Source organism: Panicum hallii, chromosome 2 (genome assembly GCF_002211085.1).
Source record: "Panicum hallii strain FIL2 chromosome 2, PHallii_v3.1, whole genome shotgun sequence".
Lineage (NCBI taxonomy): Eukaryota > Viridiplantae > Streptophyta > Magnoliopsida > Poales > Poaceae > Panicum > Panicum hallii.
In genome coordinates this window covers 45057463-45072353 of record NC_038043.1, presented here as the reverse complement: position 1 = coordinate 45072353, position 14891 = coordinate 45057463, and the positions used below count along the sequence as shown (strand labels likewise).

General features: G+C 50.3%; 3 protein-coding genes across 5 annotated transcripts; 1 reads left to right on the top strand and 2 right to left on the bottom strand.

The window, feature by feature from the left end:
- The first annotated feature begins 565 nt into the window (after positions 1-565).
- Positions 566-5667, top strand: LOC112883057 (beta carbonic anhydrase 5, chloroplastic-like). 3 transcript variants are annotated; one of them, XM_025948277.1, is made up of 9 exons: positions 1464-1907; positions 2002-2054; positions 3077-3238; positions 3338-3386; positions 3475-3588; positions 3686-3739; positions 3855-3937; positions 4027-4132; positions 4869-5667. In XM_025948277.1, the coding sequence occupies exons 1-9, from the start codon at positions 1800-1802 to the stop codon at positions 5064-5066; spliced, it is 927 nt and encodes a 308-aa protein (XP_025804062.1). In that variant the 5' UTR covers positions 1464-1799; the 3' UTR covers positions 5067-5667. The 3 variants fall into 3 exon arrangements, with proteins under 3 accessions (XP_025804061.1, XP_025804060.1, XP_025804062.1); XM_025948276.1 differs by lacking the exons at positions 1464-1907; positions 2002-2054 and adding an exon at positions 566-1091 and having other exon boundaries at positions 4030-4132; XM_025948275.1 differs by lacking the exons at positions 1464-1907; positions 2002-2054 and adding an exon at positions 580-1091.
- Positions 5668-5854: 187 nt separating this feature from the next.
- LOC112879400 (transcription factor bHLH30-like) lies at positions 5855-6620 on the bottom strand. Its single transcript, XM_025943639.1, has 2 exons — positions 6444-6620; positions 5855-6337 (listed from the first exon to the last, which is right to left on the bottom strand). The coding sequence occupies exons 1-2, from the start codon at positions 6618-6620 to the stop codon at positions 5855-5857; spliced, it is 660 nt and encodes a 219-aa protein (XP_025799424.1).
- Positions 6621-9797: 3177 nt separating this feature from the next.
- Positions 9798-11710, bottom strand: LOC112879599 (pollen-specific leucine-rich repeat extensin-like protein 2). The gene has a single exon (XM_025943938.1). The coding sequence runs from the start codon at positions 11627-11629 to the stop codon at positions 10235-10237; it is 1395 nt and encodes a 464-aa protein (XP_025799723.1). The 5' UTR covers positions 11630-11710; the 3' UTR covers positions 9798-10234.
- Between the last annotated feature and the right edge of the window lie 3181 nt (positions 11711-14891).

The window sequence follows — 14891 nt, the reverse complement described above, 5'->3', positions numbered from 1 at the left end:
ATTCATGGCCACGCACTGACGCACACGGCCCAGCACCCTAAGCCCAACCCGCGTGCAGCTTGCGGTTGGACCAGGTCTTCCCAAACGCTAACGGAGCCCAGCAAACCACTAGAGAACTTAGCCCAACCGTCCCATGTCGCAATCGGCCCGGCCCAACCAATGCCACAGTACCCCCTCGGCAGAACCTACTAGAACCTTCCGGTGGGGACCATGCGACCCGCGGGTCCTCCCAAAGTCCCAATTTCTTGGGGGCGCGTCCAGTAAAACCCGGCGGCCAGTTCATCCCCTCTGGGTTCTGGCGGCCTTGTCCGGATCCTGCCGTCGCCGAGCACGGTACAGCGTTCTCCGCCCCCCACCGACGCCGAGGTCCCCGGGGTCCAGCTCCAACCACCGCTCCCGTCACGTGGCCGGTTCCTCAGCCGCGGAGCCGCGCCCGCGCTGCTGGCGGCCGAGCACCCGTGCCACATGGCGCCCCGTGATGGGCCACGGGGTCGGGTCAAATCCAGCAAGCGCACGGCGCCCCCCACCGAATTTTCGCCGCGGGGGAAGGGGAACGGGGCCCGGCCCGAGTGCGTGCGCTGGTCGCTGGAGCGAGCGTTCCGGCGCCCGCCCGGCACAAGGCTACGCCGCGGACGGACGGCTCCAGCTCGCTCCCTGTGGCTCCGTTTTCCTGGGGAAGTTCCGTGGCGGGATCGAAGTGTGCAGGCAGAAGGAGATAGGAATGCCACTCGCTGTCCGAGTGTGCAATCCGGAACGGTGCTCTTCAGAGCCAGTAGAACACGCTGCTGGCTGCTGCCATGGAAGCTGGGAGGGGAAAAAGGACACGCGTATAATCCTCGTGTATACTTTCCGGGTCCAGCCAGAGGCAGAAAAGCAGAACCGTGTTCTATGCTTCCAAGGTCCTTGGGAACAGCGGCGCGGCGCCTGGGCCTAGCTGCGGCTCCCGCGCGCTCGCGCGCGTGCTCGGCTTCCGCGGCGCGGCGGCCGTGCCCGCCGTCCGACGGCGAGGAGGCCGGGGAGGATGGGCTTCCTCCGACGTCGCACGGGCCGGAGCCGGAGGAGCGACGGCGGCCTCGCCGCGGAGAGCATCGGTGAGAATCGATAGCAACCTTGCATTCCGGCACTTCTGCTATGATGCTCTTTGGGAATACTGAGTACCTGTGCTGCGATCATCTTCGTTTCAGCGTGGAAGAGCAGTAGAGCACCATCGATCATGCTCATTGCTCCATGGCGCATCACTTGAGTGCGTTCCTTTTCTTTTCTTAATTTTTTTTGTTCAGGGTAATGTTCAAACCAATCGTTGAAGCGCCATCAATAATTACAAAACGACACGTGCGTATGGGCAGAGGCAAACCCAATCACTCTACTGCTGCCACGCAACACGATAAGGTTCGTAGACCAGGACACCGATCGGTCGTTGGCTCGTTGCGCCCAAGAGGCCAAGAGGTCATGCTCGGTCCCGCCGCAACCACTCCAACAACTTGGGAATCCGACGGCGGAGACGCCATCCGCGGGAGCACGCCCCCGCGGCCGCGCGCGCGGAATCATCGAAGTTTTCAGGCCGCAAATAGTTGCATTCACCGTAATTAATTCCCCCGCCCCCACGACAAAAAAATAATTAAAAACCCCACCGCCTCATCCTCGATTCCTCCGCCGCATCGGCGTCGTCTCCTCCGCCTCCCTGTCTGTCCCCTCCCCACCCCCTCCCGTAAAAAGCACCGGCGGCCATTGCCGCACCGAGCTTCCCTCCCCTCAAATGCCCGAGACCCCGCCGCCGCGACTCGCCCCACCGTCCTCACATGGCTAACGGGCTCCTCCTCCGCGCCGCCTCCCCGGGCCTCCGCCCCGCCGTCGCGGGAGCGGCCGGTTCCTCCGCTGACTCCGGCCAGGGACATGGCCTGGTGACGGTGAGCTGCTCTCCGCTTGATTACCCATTTCTGAGGCTTCTGGTTCGCCGGGATTCCTTTTTGCTCATCTGTGGGTTCTCTGGGATGCCCGCAGATCGGCGATTCGAGGCCGCGCGGTGTTGCTCTGCGGGTGGGAGGATCTAGCCGGTGAGTTGAATCAATTTAATCTATAATCCTGCAGCTTATGGCTGTTGGTGCGCGATCGGATCATGGAGCTATGGGCGCCTTTTTGCTTCGGTCGCTTGCTTGCTACCTCCCCTGAATCTCTGATCTGATGTGCGAATTTAAATGCTTGAACTATGCTCTCAGCTTTTTGGGTGCAGCTCCTAGAGCCTTTTGCTCGTTCAGTTTGCTTGATGAACGATTTCTGCCGTATCCCGTATGTGTTAAGCTTGCTTCGTTCACAGCATCTGTTCCTCAAGGTCGATGCCTCTGTTCTTCCTATCTCACGGGGGTGCGTTGTGCTGCGGGTGAAAGTAGATCCAAATTTGGGGAATTGTGTATATCTCGGGACGTGTAGCTTAGTAAAGGACACAATTCTGCAATTTAGAGCAACCTTCCACTTTTTTATGATTTGAATTTGAATTTGCTGTGTCAGTGGTACACCCTTGTCGGGTGGAAACAGTATGGTGGATGGATGTATTTCTATCCCCTTGTGGAATAATTAAAATATTGTTAGTGCTTGTTGAGCCAACGCTGGGTACAGCTGGACTTCGATCCTATTGTTAGGATGCCCACGAGTGATTCCGATTGAAGCCTATCCTAAACATCTCTTTCGCTTAACTATTTATAGTATTATGAGTGAGTTAGTGCTGTTCAGTTGTATGGTGATCTAGCTGGTAAATTTTAGAAGCAGTGCAATGATACTCTCCAGGTAGGAAGGCTAACAGAGTTAACATTGTAGTAGACCTTTAGCTACCTTTTGTCAATTTAATCTTGTTTCTATAGTATTTTGTGACCTGTATATGTTAGATAAACTTACACGAAATTTATTAGCTAGGAGCCTAGGACTTTCCATTTTTCTTATATCCTGAATAATCCTGTAGAGAAAGATGATTTGACCTCTGGGTAAAAGCTCTAGCCATTAGAAAAAGATGTCTTTATGATCCTCACTGTCTAAATTTAATGTGCTTAGGCAGCAAAATATTAAATAAAGTTTTCTTCTACAGGAGAGAATTCTCGTTTATCACAACGGCCGCTAGAGATCATTCTGTCTTGACCCGGCAACTTCTAGATTCTCGACATGATACAATAGATGAGGTAGGTGCAGAACATGATCCGTTCAGTGAGTTGAAAGCGAGGTTCATGGACTTCAAACAGCGAAACTATGTGTAAGTAGATCATGAAGTATACAACTTATCATTCACCTTCATATTTAACAGTTATTTCTTTTTTATTTATTGACACTGTTGTTTCTGAACTGTGGACAGGGAAAATTTTTCAAATTACCAAAGTCTGGCGCAACAGCAAACGCCAAAGGTACATGATAGTGACTTTAGCAAATCGTTGTAGTATTGACATTGTGGAGCCTGATGGGATACTTTTGTTTTTTTGTTCTCGTGTGCAGTTCATGGTGGTTGCTTGTGCTGACTCCAGGGTCTGCCCTACCAGAATTTTGGGGTTTCAGCCTGGGGAAGCATTTACAGTTCGTAATGTGGCAAATTTGGTACCACCATATGAGGTATTATAATTATTTATCTTTATGTTGTAGTTCAACTTTTAAACCAATGCATTTCGTTGTGGAAGTACTGACAGTAAACCAAATATCACAATACCAGCATGGGGGTTCAGAGACTAGTGCAGCACTAGAGTTTGCTGTCAATACACTCCAGGTACAAATCTATTGTGATATATATTTAATCACTGATTTGTCTCTTTTCTTCCACCTTTGTTGAAGGAACATAAAAACATTCATGGGATTTGACACGTTTACATTCATTCGCTCAGGTAGAAAATGTATTGGTGGTAGGTCACAGCCGATGTGGTGGCATCCAGGCACTAATGAGTATGAAAGATGATTCAACCTCTGGGTAAATGCTCTAGCCATTTCTGTCACATGTTATTTTGATCTAGTTTTGCGTGATTGGTCGCTGAATTTCTTCTTTATTTATTGACACAGAAGCTTTATTAAGAACTGGGTTTCAATTGGGAAGAGCGCAAGGTTAAGCACAAAAGCTGCAGCTGGAAACTTAAATTTTGAAATGCAGTGCACACACTGTGAAAAGGTGATCTTTTCTGTTATAAGGATGATGTATGATTGTGAGCCTTGAACTTTTACAAATAATAGGACCCAATTTAGTGCCCAAGATCAATCAATTCCACAGCTTTTGCTATTTCCAACTCATCTCAAAATCTTGCTTGCTGATACTATTGTTCTTCCCTGTTGTAGTTTGTATCAATCCTAGGATTAGATTTGGATGTCTCATAGTAGTTTTACGATTCAAATATATTATATCAAATACTCTGGCTATCATTTAATTGACATGACATGTCACACAGACACCACCTAAGAAACTATAGCTCCCAATACATAATATTTAATTGTGGCTACAAAATGAACTCCTCCATATCTGATTGTGGCTACAAAATGAACTCCTCCAATCGTCTTTCTCCTCCCACAATCCTCTTTCTCCCCACTCTCTCAGCCTGTCTTGGTATTGATATCCATCCCAATGGATTTCATGTAGTTTCTTACATTTTGATTTTGATGCAGGAAACAATCTCTTGCATTTTTCCTCTCTCTCCTCTTTAAATCCATTGCCGAAGCAGCAAAAAGGTCCTACAGGGCAGCACATTAAATGTTATGGAAACTAACCTAGTTATAGCTCTAGGATTGTTCTTATTCATTGTGATAGCCATAGTGTGATGTGTAACTAACCACAGTGCTGCCTGGTTCTCCTATAATTGAAGTGCAGCACTTCCGTTGCCTGACATGTATTGGTTTTTTTTTTTCTGTTACAGGAATCAATAAATAGCTCTCTTTTGAACTTGTTAACATACCCATGGATAGAGAAAAGGGTGAATGAAGGTACTCTGAACCTTCATGGAGGCTACTACAACTTTGTAGATTGCACATTTGAAAAATGGACATTAGTGTACCGTAAAGGACTGGAAGGCGGAAGCAAGTATGCTATAAAGAACAGGTCCTCCTGGTCTTGACCAATGAAGGCCTTGTTTACTTGGGTAAATTTCACTCTGCCCCCTGCAGTTCAGCATGGTTTTGCTTTGCCACTACGTTGTTCATTTCCATTGCACCTTGCTCCATTGTGATATTGATGTTCTGCGGAAGGGAGTCCCTGTATCAAGGAATTGTCACATGGATGGCTGTTGACGTCGCCCATTGTCATGCATGGCACTGTGCCACTAGCATGATACGCTTGAACTGTATGTTGTATTGCAGACGAGTATAGATGCATCGACATTGTGGCAGTTATTTGATACAGAGACTCGCAACCCTAGGAAGGACAAAACCACAATGGAGTGAGGTGCAACACAATGAGCAATATGGTAGCAAAGTGAAAGTCTGTCGAACTGCTGGGGACAAAGTGAATTTTATCCAACTATTTGTATGTTGTTTCTGATTGAAGAACATTAAGGAATTATGAATAAGCTGCAAGATCGGTCATCGCACAAATGCATCAGTCATCGCCACATTTGGCGTCACCGTGTGTTATTGTAACATTTATACCATTTGTTGTATCATTGTAACTGTGAGATACAAATATTATTTATATAGCATCTGTATCTGTTAGTCTTATCATTTAATGGTCTCGAATACTTGGTGATAGAGCACAAAGATTTGCAAAACCAATTGGAATAAACAGGCAATGGAAGTTTTGTGATTTTCTACATGTTACAACTAAAAAGGTAGCAGACATGCCACACAGTCCTTCCCTTTCCCTTGTGTCTCCCATCAGGTCGCTCCCTCCTACAGTGCCAGAGTCCTACTAAACCCTGGCGATGTGCGCCGAGAAGCGCTGCCGCTTGTAGCACTCGGCGGCGAGCAGCTCCTCCCGGCTGAGCAGCACGGCCCGGAGGGCCGCCTGCAGCGCCGGCCTTGACGACGTGCCCTCGCCGTCGTGCTGCCCGCCGACCTCCAGCTCCAGGACGCTCCGCGTCCGCCCGCCGACGGTAGCTATCTCCGCTCGCACCGCCCTGGCGCTGACGGACCGCACGGCGCGGCCCAGCTCGGACATGAGCCCCGGGCGGTCGGCGCAGCACACCCACGCCCTGACGCGCCTGGTGGCGGCTGCGGCCCTGTCCCTCTCCCCGCCGGCGCCGTGGCAGCAGCAGTGCTGGCCCTCCTCGACGCCGACCTCGTCACCTTCCCCCGGGACGGCCACGGCCGCGCCCGCCGCCGCGGCGTCCGCCTCGCCCCGCAGCTCCCGCACGTGCCGCACCACCTCCCCGAGCAGCGCCGCCTTGTCCATCTGCATGCACGATTAATGCGCACGCAAACCGTGTTCACCACCACGTCGCATGCGTTCCAAGAACCGCCGGCCACGGCCAGCTCTCGAGAGTAAGGCAGGGGCTTACCCTTGACGCCGCGGGCACGAGGGTGCGGAGCGTGGCGAGGTGGGCGTTGATGCGCTGCCGCCGCTTCCGCTCCGCCTCGCTGTGGCTCCTGCTCGGCCCGCTCCGCGTCGCCGCTGGCGGCGGCGAGCGCTCCCCGTCCATCGCCACCTCCGCTTCGTCACTCCCGAGAGGCACCATGGGGTTCAAAACCAATAACAGGCGGGAAGCCGGTCGAGAGAGCTAGCGGATTGATGACGTAAACGTGGCCACACGCCAACGCGACGGCTCTCGTTTTGCCGCCGCCGCCGCCGGGTGGTACCGATCGGTCGAGCTGTTAAATAAGGGAGGCCCCGGCCCCCGCGGCTGCCGACACGGCCGGCCTCGCTGCGCAGGCGCCGGCAGCGGCTGTGTTGGCGCATCGGCCTGCGGCGCGGTCGGGTCCGGAGGAGAAAAGTTGCTTGTGGTCTCCGTCGGTTTGACGACTTTCTCGCTGGGGGAAAAAGGCGATCGGCCGGCAGCCGCGACTGCAGCGGCTTCACGTCTGTCGCCGGGGCGAGTAAACGAGACTACCAAGCTCTCGTGGTCGTAGTCTCGTGCGTGATCGACCGGTCCGAGTTCTTGCCGCGATCGCCGCTGCGTTTCTCGACGGGCCCTTCTTTGGAGCGTGGTTTGTCGGAGGCAGGGCAGTGAAAAATGAAGAAGAAGAAGCGTCGGCCGACATGGCGCTGCGCCGCAACAGTCGGCCCTTTTTCCTGATCGTGTTGCCATCTGGTACGCCGGTCGGTTCCTGGCACATACCGGCGTACTTACCCTTGCACGATCGGTCCCGTGCAATGGTGCAAGTGGTGTTTTCTGCACGATGGATCATTGAGGTTTGCCATCTGTCCAAGTGTCCATTCCATCCATTCGTACGGCATTACCACTGCATGTAAGAATCTGTCAAGCTAAAACGGGAGAGTTTGTGAGTACGAGCTCATTTCCATTTGTTGCAGCTCTGGCAGATGACCTACCGAAGATGCTATTGCTAATGTCTATATGAGCTCTGTGCTGTCTGTTCTGGCCAGGCTTGCGTGCGTTCCGAAGGCGAGGTACTGGTGCACGGGAACGGGCCCCGTCCAAAGAGCGAGCAACTGCTTGGCGTAAAACCCCAACAGTGGTCAAAACTTCCTCGAGCTTTCGCCGTCGCTTCCCAAGATCCAGTAAAATGGTCGAGGCCAGCTTTTTCACCCCGGCCGGCAAAACGGCGAGCAAAAGCGCGCGGTGGACGACACGAGATGACCACTCGCTTTAACCGTGTCCTCCATGGCCCCCCGACGCACTGTAACAACGAGAGCACCGGCACCACCCCCGCTTTAGGTTACAAGAAAGCGACGAGCGGCCGAGCCCAAGTAAGAAAAGCGCGGTGAAAAGTTGCAGGTGAGCACGCCACGCCACCGCCGCATCATGGCGTGCACAGTGGCCTCAGGTCTCCGGCGGCCTCGGCTGGCCGGGGTCCGGCCGCGGGCAGGCATCGACGGGCCGCGCCGTGCGCGCATCTCGAGACCGGCACCGGCAGGAAGATGGCATCGTGCACGTACGCGAGAGGGGGGACACGGCCGCCTGGCCTTCAACCCCTTTTGCTCCGTTTCGGGATGGCACGCTGTGTGCAGCCAGAGCCAGCGGGGGCGCGCGCAGCGTCGCGATCCTGCTGCCGTCAATGGCGTGCAGTGCAGGGTCTGCCGCCGAGGAGACATCGCGTCATTGCTTGCCGGCAGGCCGGGCCGGTGGCGAGTACGGCGTCGCGCAGGCATCGATCGCGTCCGTCGGTCGTCGGGGGGAGAACACGGAACAGAACAGCGGCCCTCTGGCGACGCCGGGTCCACCGAGGACGATCTGCGAGTCGTCATCCCACGTCGTTGGGGGTCCCCGGCCGATTCATCCTCGGACATGGGCTGCCGGCGAGAGGTTTTCCAGCATCTCGCAGCAGTTTTACAACTGCCGCCTCATCCGTTCCGAGCAATTTGCCTTCGGGAATGTACTCCTTGAGCCATCTCAACGGTAAAGGTGTTGGGTGCAGATTTGACTGCAAATCACCAGGAATGCAAGTTACCATGGCAGATACAGGACTTGAAAGCCATCAGAAAACAACCAGGTAGGCTCATGGGTTTTGATCCTCAGTTTCAACTGTGAAAAGAGAGCATAAAACCCCAAATTTGAGAGGCTCAATGGACGAAGGCCCAGGAAAATACATCTTGCAATTGTGCTGCACTGACCAAATACTCTGAATTTCTTGTATCTAGCACGACATCACATGTTGCTCAGTTTATTATCTTTAATTCCGTAGAGTTTATCCATGCACCCCTTTTGAACAATTCAGGCAACATAGTTTGACAGTCCACTAGTCATGCCGACCAATTCTGTAGTTCTCTTCCTTGGAAGCCAGAAATATCAATAGCCGTACTAAAACTTGGAAGAGAGCACTGTTGAGAACACACTTGTTACAGTAGAACCAGTGAATTCAAGCAGGTAAGCAGCAATGGTCTGACCCAATGTGTCTGCACGGCATCAAAACAAGCACTATAGCATCTGAGCAGCTATCGTCATTCATCAGCTGGAACTTACCCTTTTCTTGGTCTTCCAGAGCATAGGTGAACATTTAAATCTCTAACACATTGGTCCCTCACCATCTCGCCATCACCTGAGTCTTTGATACAGTATTTGCTGTATGTTTGAGCATGTGGGTGCAATGTTTCCTTCATATTTTGGACCAAAAGGTGGGGAAACATTTCTTGCCGACGAAAACCCAGTAGCCGACATCATTACTTCATTCAAAGTAATTGATGTCTTGCAGATCATGAGACTCATAATCAGAATACTCCACAGGCTTCCACAGCTCATGTAACTCACAAGTCATGTCTCAATAAAATTTATCTTCACTAGCTGATAGCTAACAACTCAGACTAGAGATCAAAACTGGCTCCTGAATTCAAAAGAAAATGGAAAGGACAACCTTGCACAAACAATTTAATAAACGAACTAAATATTAAATAACAAAACATGAAGCCATGAGCTATTCTAAAACATCCTTGATTCAAAACAGCCTATCAGCAAAGCAAAAAGATGATAACAGAGTGGTTCAATGGAGAAGGTACAATGTCCTGGTGAAATCATCAGTGTGTACATTTAGTCTTTTATCAAAGTTCAGCAGAATTAAATTGCGATAATTCTTATCCAACTGAACTAATAAACAGGAGCTATTTAGTATCATGATGAGAGAAATTAAAAATTGACATAAAACTTAAAAAGGAAATAGATTTCCATCATGCCACATTGCAACAAGGACAGGCAAGCTGCAAAATTCTGGTACCAGAAAATTTTTCATGAGCAGAATTCACATTAAAAGAACAGAGCTTTAAACCATTTCATTTAATGCAGCATTCCTACACAGAGCACATGTTACAATAGCACCAAACTCAAATGTAAAATAAACAGTACCAGCCGCATTCACCTATCATTTCAGATCAACTCAGCTGTCTCCAGGTCAGCTGTGAAATTAGAAAGTATGCAAATACAACAGCTAACAGCTAAAGCATAATAGCAAGTCAATGGGGGCATGAACAAGAGATTAGCGTTATCTGGAAAAAGAAAGAAATCTTCCACTGGAAAAGAAGAATTCTTCCATCAATAAGACCGCAATGCTCCTCATGAAAGACAATCAACATAAAATCAGGATTCAACCTGCTTCAGTTGATCTAAATGGCAATGTGATTGAATGCATATCCCAACTAATCAATCTGGTCTATGATCATAGCCATCATCTTCATCATTAGCATTCACAATTTCTTCTTGTTCTTACTACCCTTGGGGCGACCACGCTTCTTTGCACCCACCTTCACTCTCATTGGTTTCGCTGGCGGCGTCACGGCCGGCACCTCTACTGGCACTTCTACTACTGTGGCAATAACTGGCGGCGCCCCATTCTGAGCATTATCCTGAGTATTACCTTTCACACCACCGGTGCCACCAAGCCACGGCGCATTCAGCTGATCTGGTCCCCGTGGCTGTGAATTGATCATTCTTTCAAAGCCAGGACACCCAGGGAACCCAACGGGGAAGAACCCCCAGGTGCAGTAATACATGTCGGTGCCCGGCACAATAGGAGGTGGATCGGCCATTGCCTCTGCTACAAATGTCTGGCGGCAGCTAGGGCACAGCAGCTTGCGAGTCTCATATTGGCGGTCGTACTGGTGAATGTGGCAGCAGGCGCACACTGTCCAGAAAGTTGACGAAGGTGCTGCACCAGACTGCACTGCTGAGACCGTTGCAGCTATCGGCGTTTGGGGAGTAGATGGTAGTGGCGGACTTGGCTGTGTTTGTAGAGCAATTGGTGGTGGTGGACTAGGCCGTGGAGCGGGAGCAGCCGTCAGCGGTGCTGGCCGTGTTTGGGGAGCAACCGACCGCTGAGTTGGCCGCGGAGGGGAAGCAACCGGCGGCGGCGTTCGCCGCAGAGGGGGAGAAACCGGCGGCGGAGTCGGCCGTGGGGAGGGAGTAGCCAGAGGTTGTGTTGGCCGTTGAGTGGGAGCAGCCGGCGGCGGAGTTGGGCGTGGGGAGGGAGCAGCCGGCGGCGGAGTTGGGCGTGGGGAGGGAGCAGCCGGCGGAGGAGTTGGGCGTGGAGAGGGAGCAGCCGTCGGTGGAGTTGGGCGTGAAGGCAGAGGAGACTGCGAGTGCGGCTGCGGTAGATTTGGAGCGGGCGAGTGGTATGCGCGAGCTGCGGCGGCGGCGGCGGCATGGAGCTCCGCGTCGAGGGCGGATTTACGAGCGGGATCAGATAGGAAAGCCCAGGCATCGGCGACGAGGCGGGCGGCTTCGGCGAAGGCGAGCGAGCAGGGGCGGTCGGGGCGGGAGCGATTGAGGAGGAAGGAGAGGCTGCGGTACTGTGCGTGGATGGCATCAGGGTGGCGTGATGCGGGATTCGTGGGGTCGAGGCCGAGGACGCCGTAGGGATCGGGCTGACCGTTGGGGCGGCGGCGGCGCTGGGCCGCCAGGAGGGCGGCGGCGGCGGCGTGGAGGTCGTCGGCGCCCGGGGTGTGGGGATCGGAGGCTAGGGCCTGCGAGGCGAACTGCTTACACCCTTCGAGGTCGCGCGCCACCAGGAGCTTCTCGGCCACGCTCAACCACTGCTCCGCCTTCCGACGCAAGGCGCCAGCGCCGGCGCCGGACGGATCCATCGGCACGGTGGAGGGGTGGTGGGCTGGGGTTCCCGTGGATAGATCGGTGGGAGGAGCAGTTGAGTGAGGGTAGCAATGTGCCCCTCGACCTCCGGTAATTCGATGGGTGTGTTTGGTTTCGCTTGGCTGAGAATGACTCACATGAGAATCAATATTTTCTGATAATTCGCTGTCCGAAGAATCTGCTGTCTGAAGAATCTAGACTGTTTTGCAATTCTGATTATTTCTACTGGATTGTCTGTTCTGACTGTAAAATGACCAATGTGCCTCTGAGTCCTGTAACAGCTTATTTTGATCGGATTTCTCTACCATTTTCAATTCTAAGTATATTATTAGTACCAGAATTTTGTTATAGTATAATTATAGTCATAAACCACCCTATAATGATAAAATAAACTAATAAATAATAGTCATGATGAATATAGATTAATAAGTAATACAATTTTACAATGATATTCAAGACATCATAGAGGCAGCAATAGCATCACGAAAGGCACCCATATCAATATCATTTACTGAAGCACTAGCATCGATCATTAGTTTTTTTTTTACCTTGCGGTGCCCTGGAGCCCCTGATACTTTTGGTGGAGAGGTGCGGCTCCTTTGCTGTGTCAGGCAACCGGCGAAAGCAGCCTCCAATCTACTCACAGGTGCGACCGACGAGCGTGGCGTGGCCTCGATGCAGGGGGCGACGGTAGGGGTGGCCCGATTCAGGGGGGTGGCGGCGCACAGCAGGGACAGGGGAGGGGAGGCGGGTGCAGAGGGAGGTGCTGCAGAGGCGGGGGGAGGGCAGAGCCACCGGAGCACGAGATGGAGGCGCCGCAGGGAGAGGGGCGGCGGGGAAGGGGCCTAGGGAGAGGGTCGGGCGAAGAGCGAAGGGCGGGCGGGGCGGCGGCAGGGCGGCCGGGGATAGGAGGGGCGGCGGCGGCAGGGAGATGGGAGGGGGGGGCGGCGGCAAGAGGCTGGCCGGGAGGAGAAGCGGGGGTCGGGAGCATGAGGGAGGGGAGCTGAGGGAGGGGTATCTGACGTCAATTGGGTTCGCTTCCCTGGGAATCGAGGGAAAGGATGGTGGCCACAAAAATCGGATCACGGTTGTATTTCTGATTCCTAGAGAAGCGGCGGCGGAAAAAATCGAACCTCGAATCGAGGCGTTTGGCGGGATTTTCGCTTTTTTTCACCGAGAATCCGATTTTAATCGGAACCAAACAGGGCCAATGTGGATTAGGATGAAGCGAGAACATCTTAAGTGTTACAAGCACCTAGGGTGCTACCGTATTACCATTTCAAATTTGTGCATCTACATTACTTAAAAATTTCTAAAAAATACAAATGGATAGTTCATATCACACTCTATCATCATGCAAAAATTGAGATGCAACGGAAACTTGTACAAGATGCAACTAAAAAATCTGTGTGTCAATAGTGCGGGTTGCAATGTTTATTTTAGACTCGTAACCTGCTACTATTCACTAGCTGATTTCTCTTTTTTTTCTCATCGCGCAAGTTCAATTGCATCGCAAATTTTGCATGATGGTATATGCTTGCATGATCTATCCATTCATATTTTTTTTGAAATTTTAGATGCACATATGAAGGTGTTACCGTATTTGGTAATACGGTAACACTTAACCCATTTGTAACACAAGAGATGTTCTCTGGACGAAGTACGTAACCTTTTTGGAAAAAAACACCCTCCCATCTTCGAATTTTGAAACAAGCTAGTTCAACATTTGAGTACTGTTTGAAGCGGCTTCTTTTTTTTCTTTTCTTTATTACCTTACATAAACTTTATGATATATGCTAACTACCACGCCAAGTAGTTACGTTAGTGATTGAGACATTTTTCCACGTCAAGAGGCGAACTACCACATCTCAAATGAATCGTATTGGCGATCCTTATATTACCTATCACTATCCACGGACTCGCTTCCTTATCGTCCCTTCTCTTCTCATCTTGTTTCTTCTCTGCTATTTTTTTGCCATAGTGAAATTGCAGTGTAGTGAGGCAAAAAAAATATAAGTGGAGTCTCTCAATCTAATTTATCAATTGAATTAGGCCATGATGGTGTTTATTGATATCATTCTCTTCTTTACGGCTTCATAATGAGGCTTCACCATAGTTCTAAATTAGAGTTACGTGGGTGGACCCTTGATTCAATGTAATCTAGACAACGATATTTAACTTCTAATATAATGCCCCCTCTCCTCTCTCTTAGAGTTGTGGTTTCGGGCTTCCACCTGTTCTTGAAGTAGTCCTACAAGATTTGTTGCTATGAATTTTATAAGCTTTCTTAGATAGCAAGAAGGAAGGGGTTTTGTGGTTCCTAGCGGACGGGTGGAAGATTTGTTTTTGTTTCTTCAAGTTCCCTTCTTTGTGGTTATGTCTCCAAGGACTGGTTATGATTTGCTTCTCTTAGTTGATTGTAGCAATGGTTATATATATTTTCAATATGTTGATATGTTGTTGATGTATATGCTTGGAGTGGCACTTTGACTATCTATAATGATTATGCCGCATGCACTTTGCTTTAGATATTTTGTACCAGTATAACTCGGTTTCTAATCAACTCTTACCTTTTTAAAAAAACAAAAGGAACTATATAGTTCATGTGTATCCAAATCATTAGGGTTCTTTTGACTTAGTTAACATATGACCTCTCTTGTGTTCTTTCTTCTTCCTTCAATAAAAATTCACCCTTTATGGCAGAGGGATTACAGGGTTCACGTACCACATCACCTATAGTAAGTGGCGCAAATTAAATGATGAAAGGCACACAAGAAATCGCAAAAAGAAAAAAATAAGTCTCCGTTATTATTGAATTTATCTAGTGTTTTATTCCCTCTATCCTGAAATACAGGGGATATTAAACTTTTTAGGATAGATTAATGCAGATATTTCCTCTCATTAAATCCTACCAAAACCAATTCCAGCCTTTAAAAGGTAGGAGCTCGCACCAGCTCTACAAAATTTATTGGCAAACTTTTATGTGATTTAATGGTTGGAGATATTGTTACGGATTTATGGGAACCCACCTCTTTTTTAGTAGCAGCATAAAGTTTGTTGCTATGAATTTTGTGAGATTTCTTAGATAGCAGGATGGTATTGTTTCAAATCCATGGAATAACTAGTTCTAAGCACGTGGGTGGGAGATTTTTTTCCAACTTGTTTATTCGTTGTTTTATCTCATGAGAACGATTATATTATGGTCCAAGGTTATGACAGTAATGGCTATATGGATTATGTTGATCTTTTGTTGATGGC

Coding starts and splice junctions, on each gene's coding strand:
- LOC112883057 (XM_025948275.1), top strand. CDS start 889: ATGCTTCCAAGGTCCTTGGGAACAGCGGCGCGGCGCCTGGGCCTAGCT. Junction 3,589..3,685: donor ATTTGGTACCACCATATGAG/GTATTATAATTA, acceptor TCACAATACCAG/CATGGGGGTTCAGAGACTAG. Junction 4,133..4,868: donor AGTGCACACACTGTGAAAAG/GTGATCTTTTCT, acceptor TTTCTGTTACAG/GAATCAATAAATAGCTCTCT.
- LOC112879400 (XM_025943639.1), bottom strand. CDS start 6,620: ATGGTGCCTCTCGGGAGTGACGAAGCGGAGGTGGCGATGGACGGGGAG. Junction 6,338..6,443: donor TCGTGCCCGCGGCGTCAAGG/GTAAGCCCCTGC, acceptor TCGTGCATGCAG/ATGGACAAGGCGGCGCTGCT.
- LOC112879599 (XM_025943938.1), bottom strand. CDS start 11,629: ATGGATCCGTCCGGCGCCGGCGCTGGCGCCTTGCGTCGGAAGGCGGAG.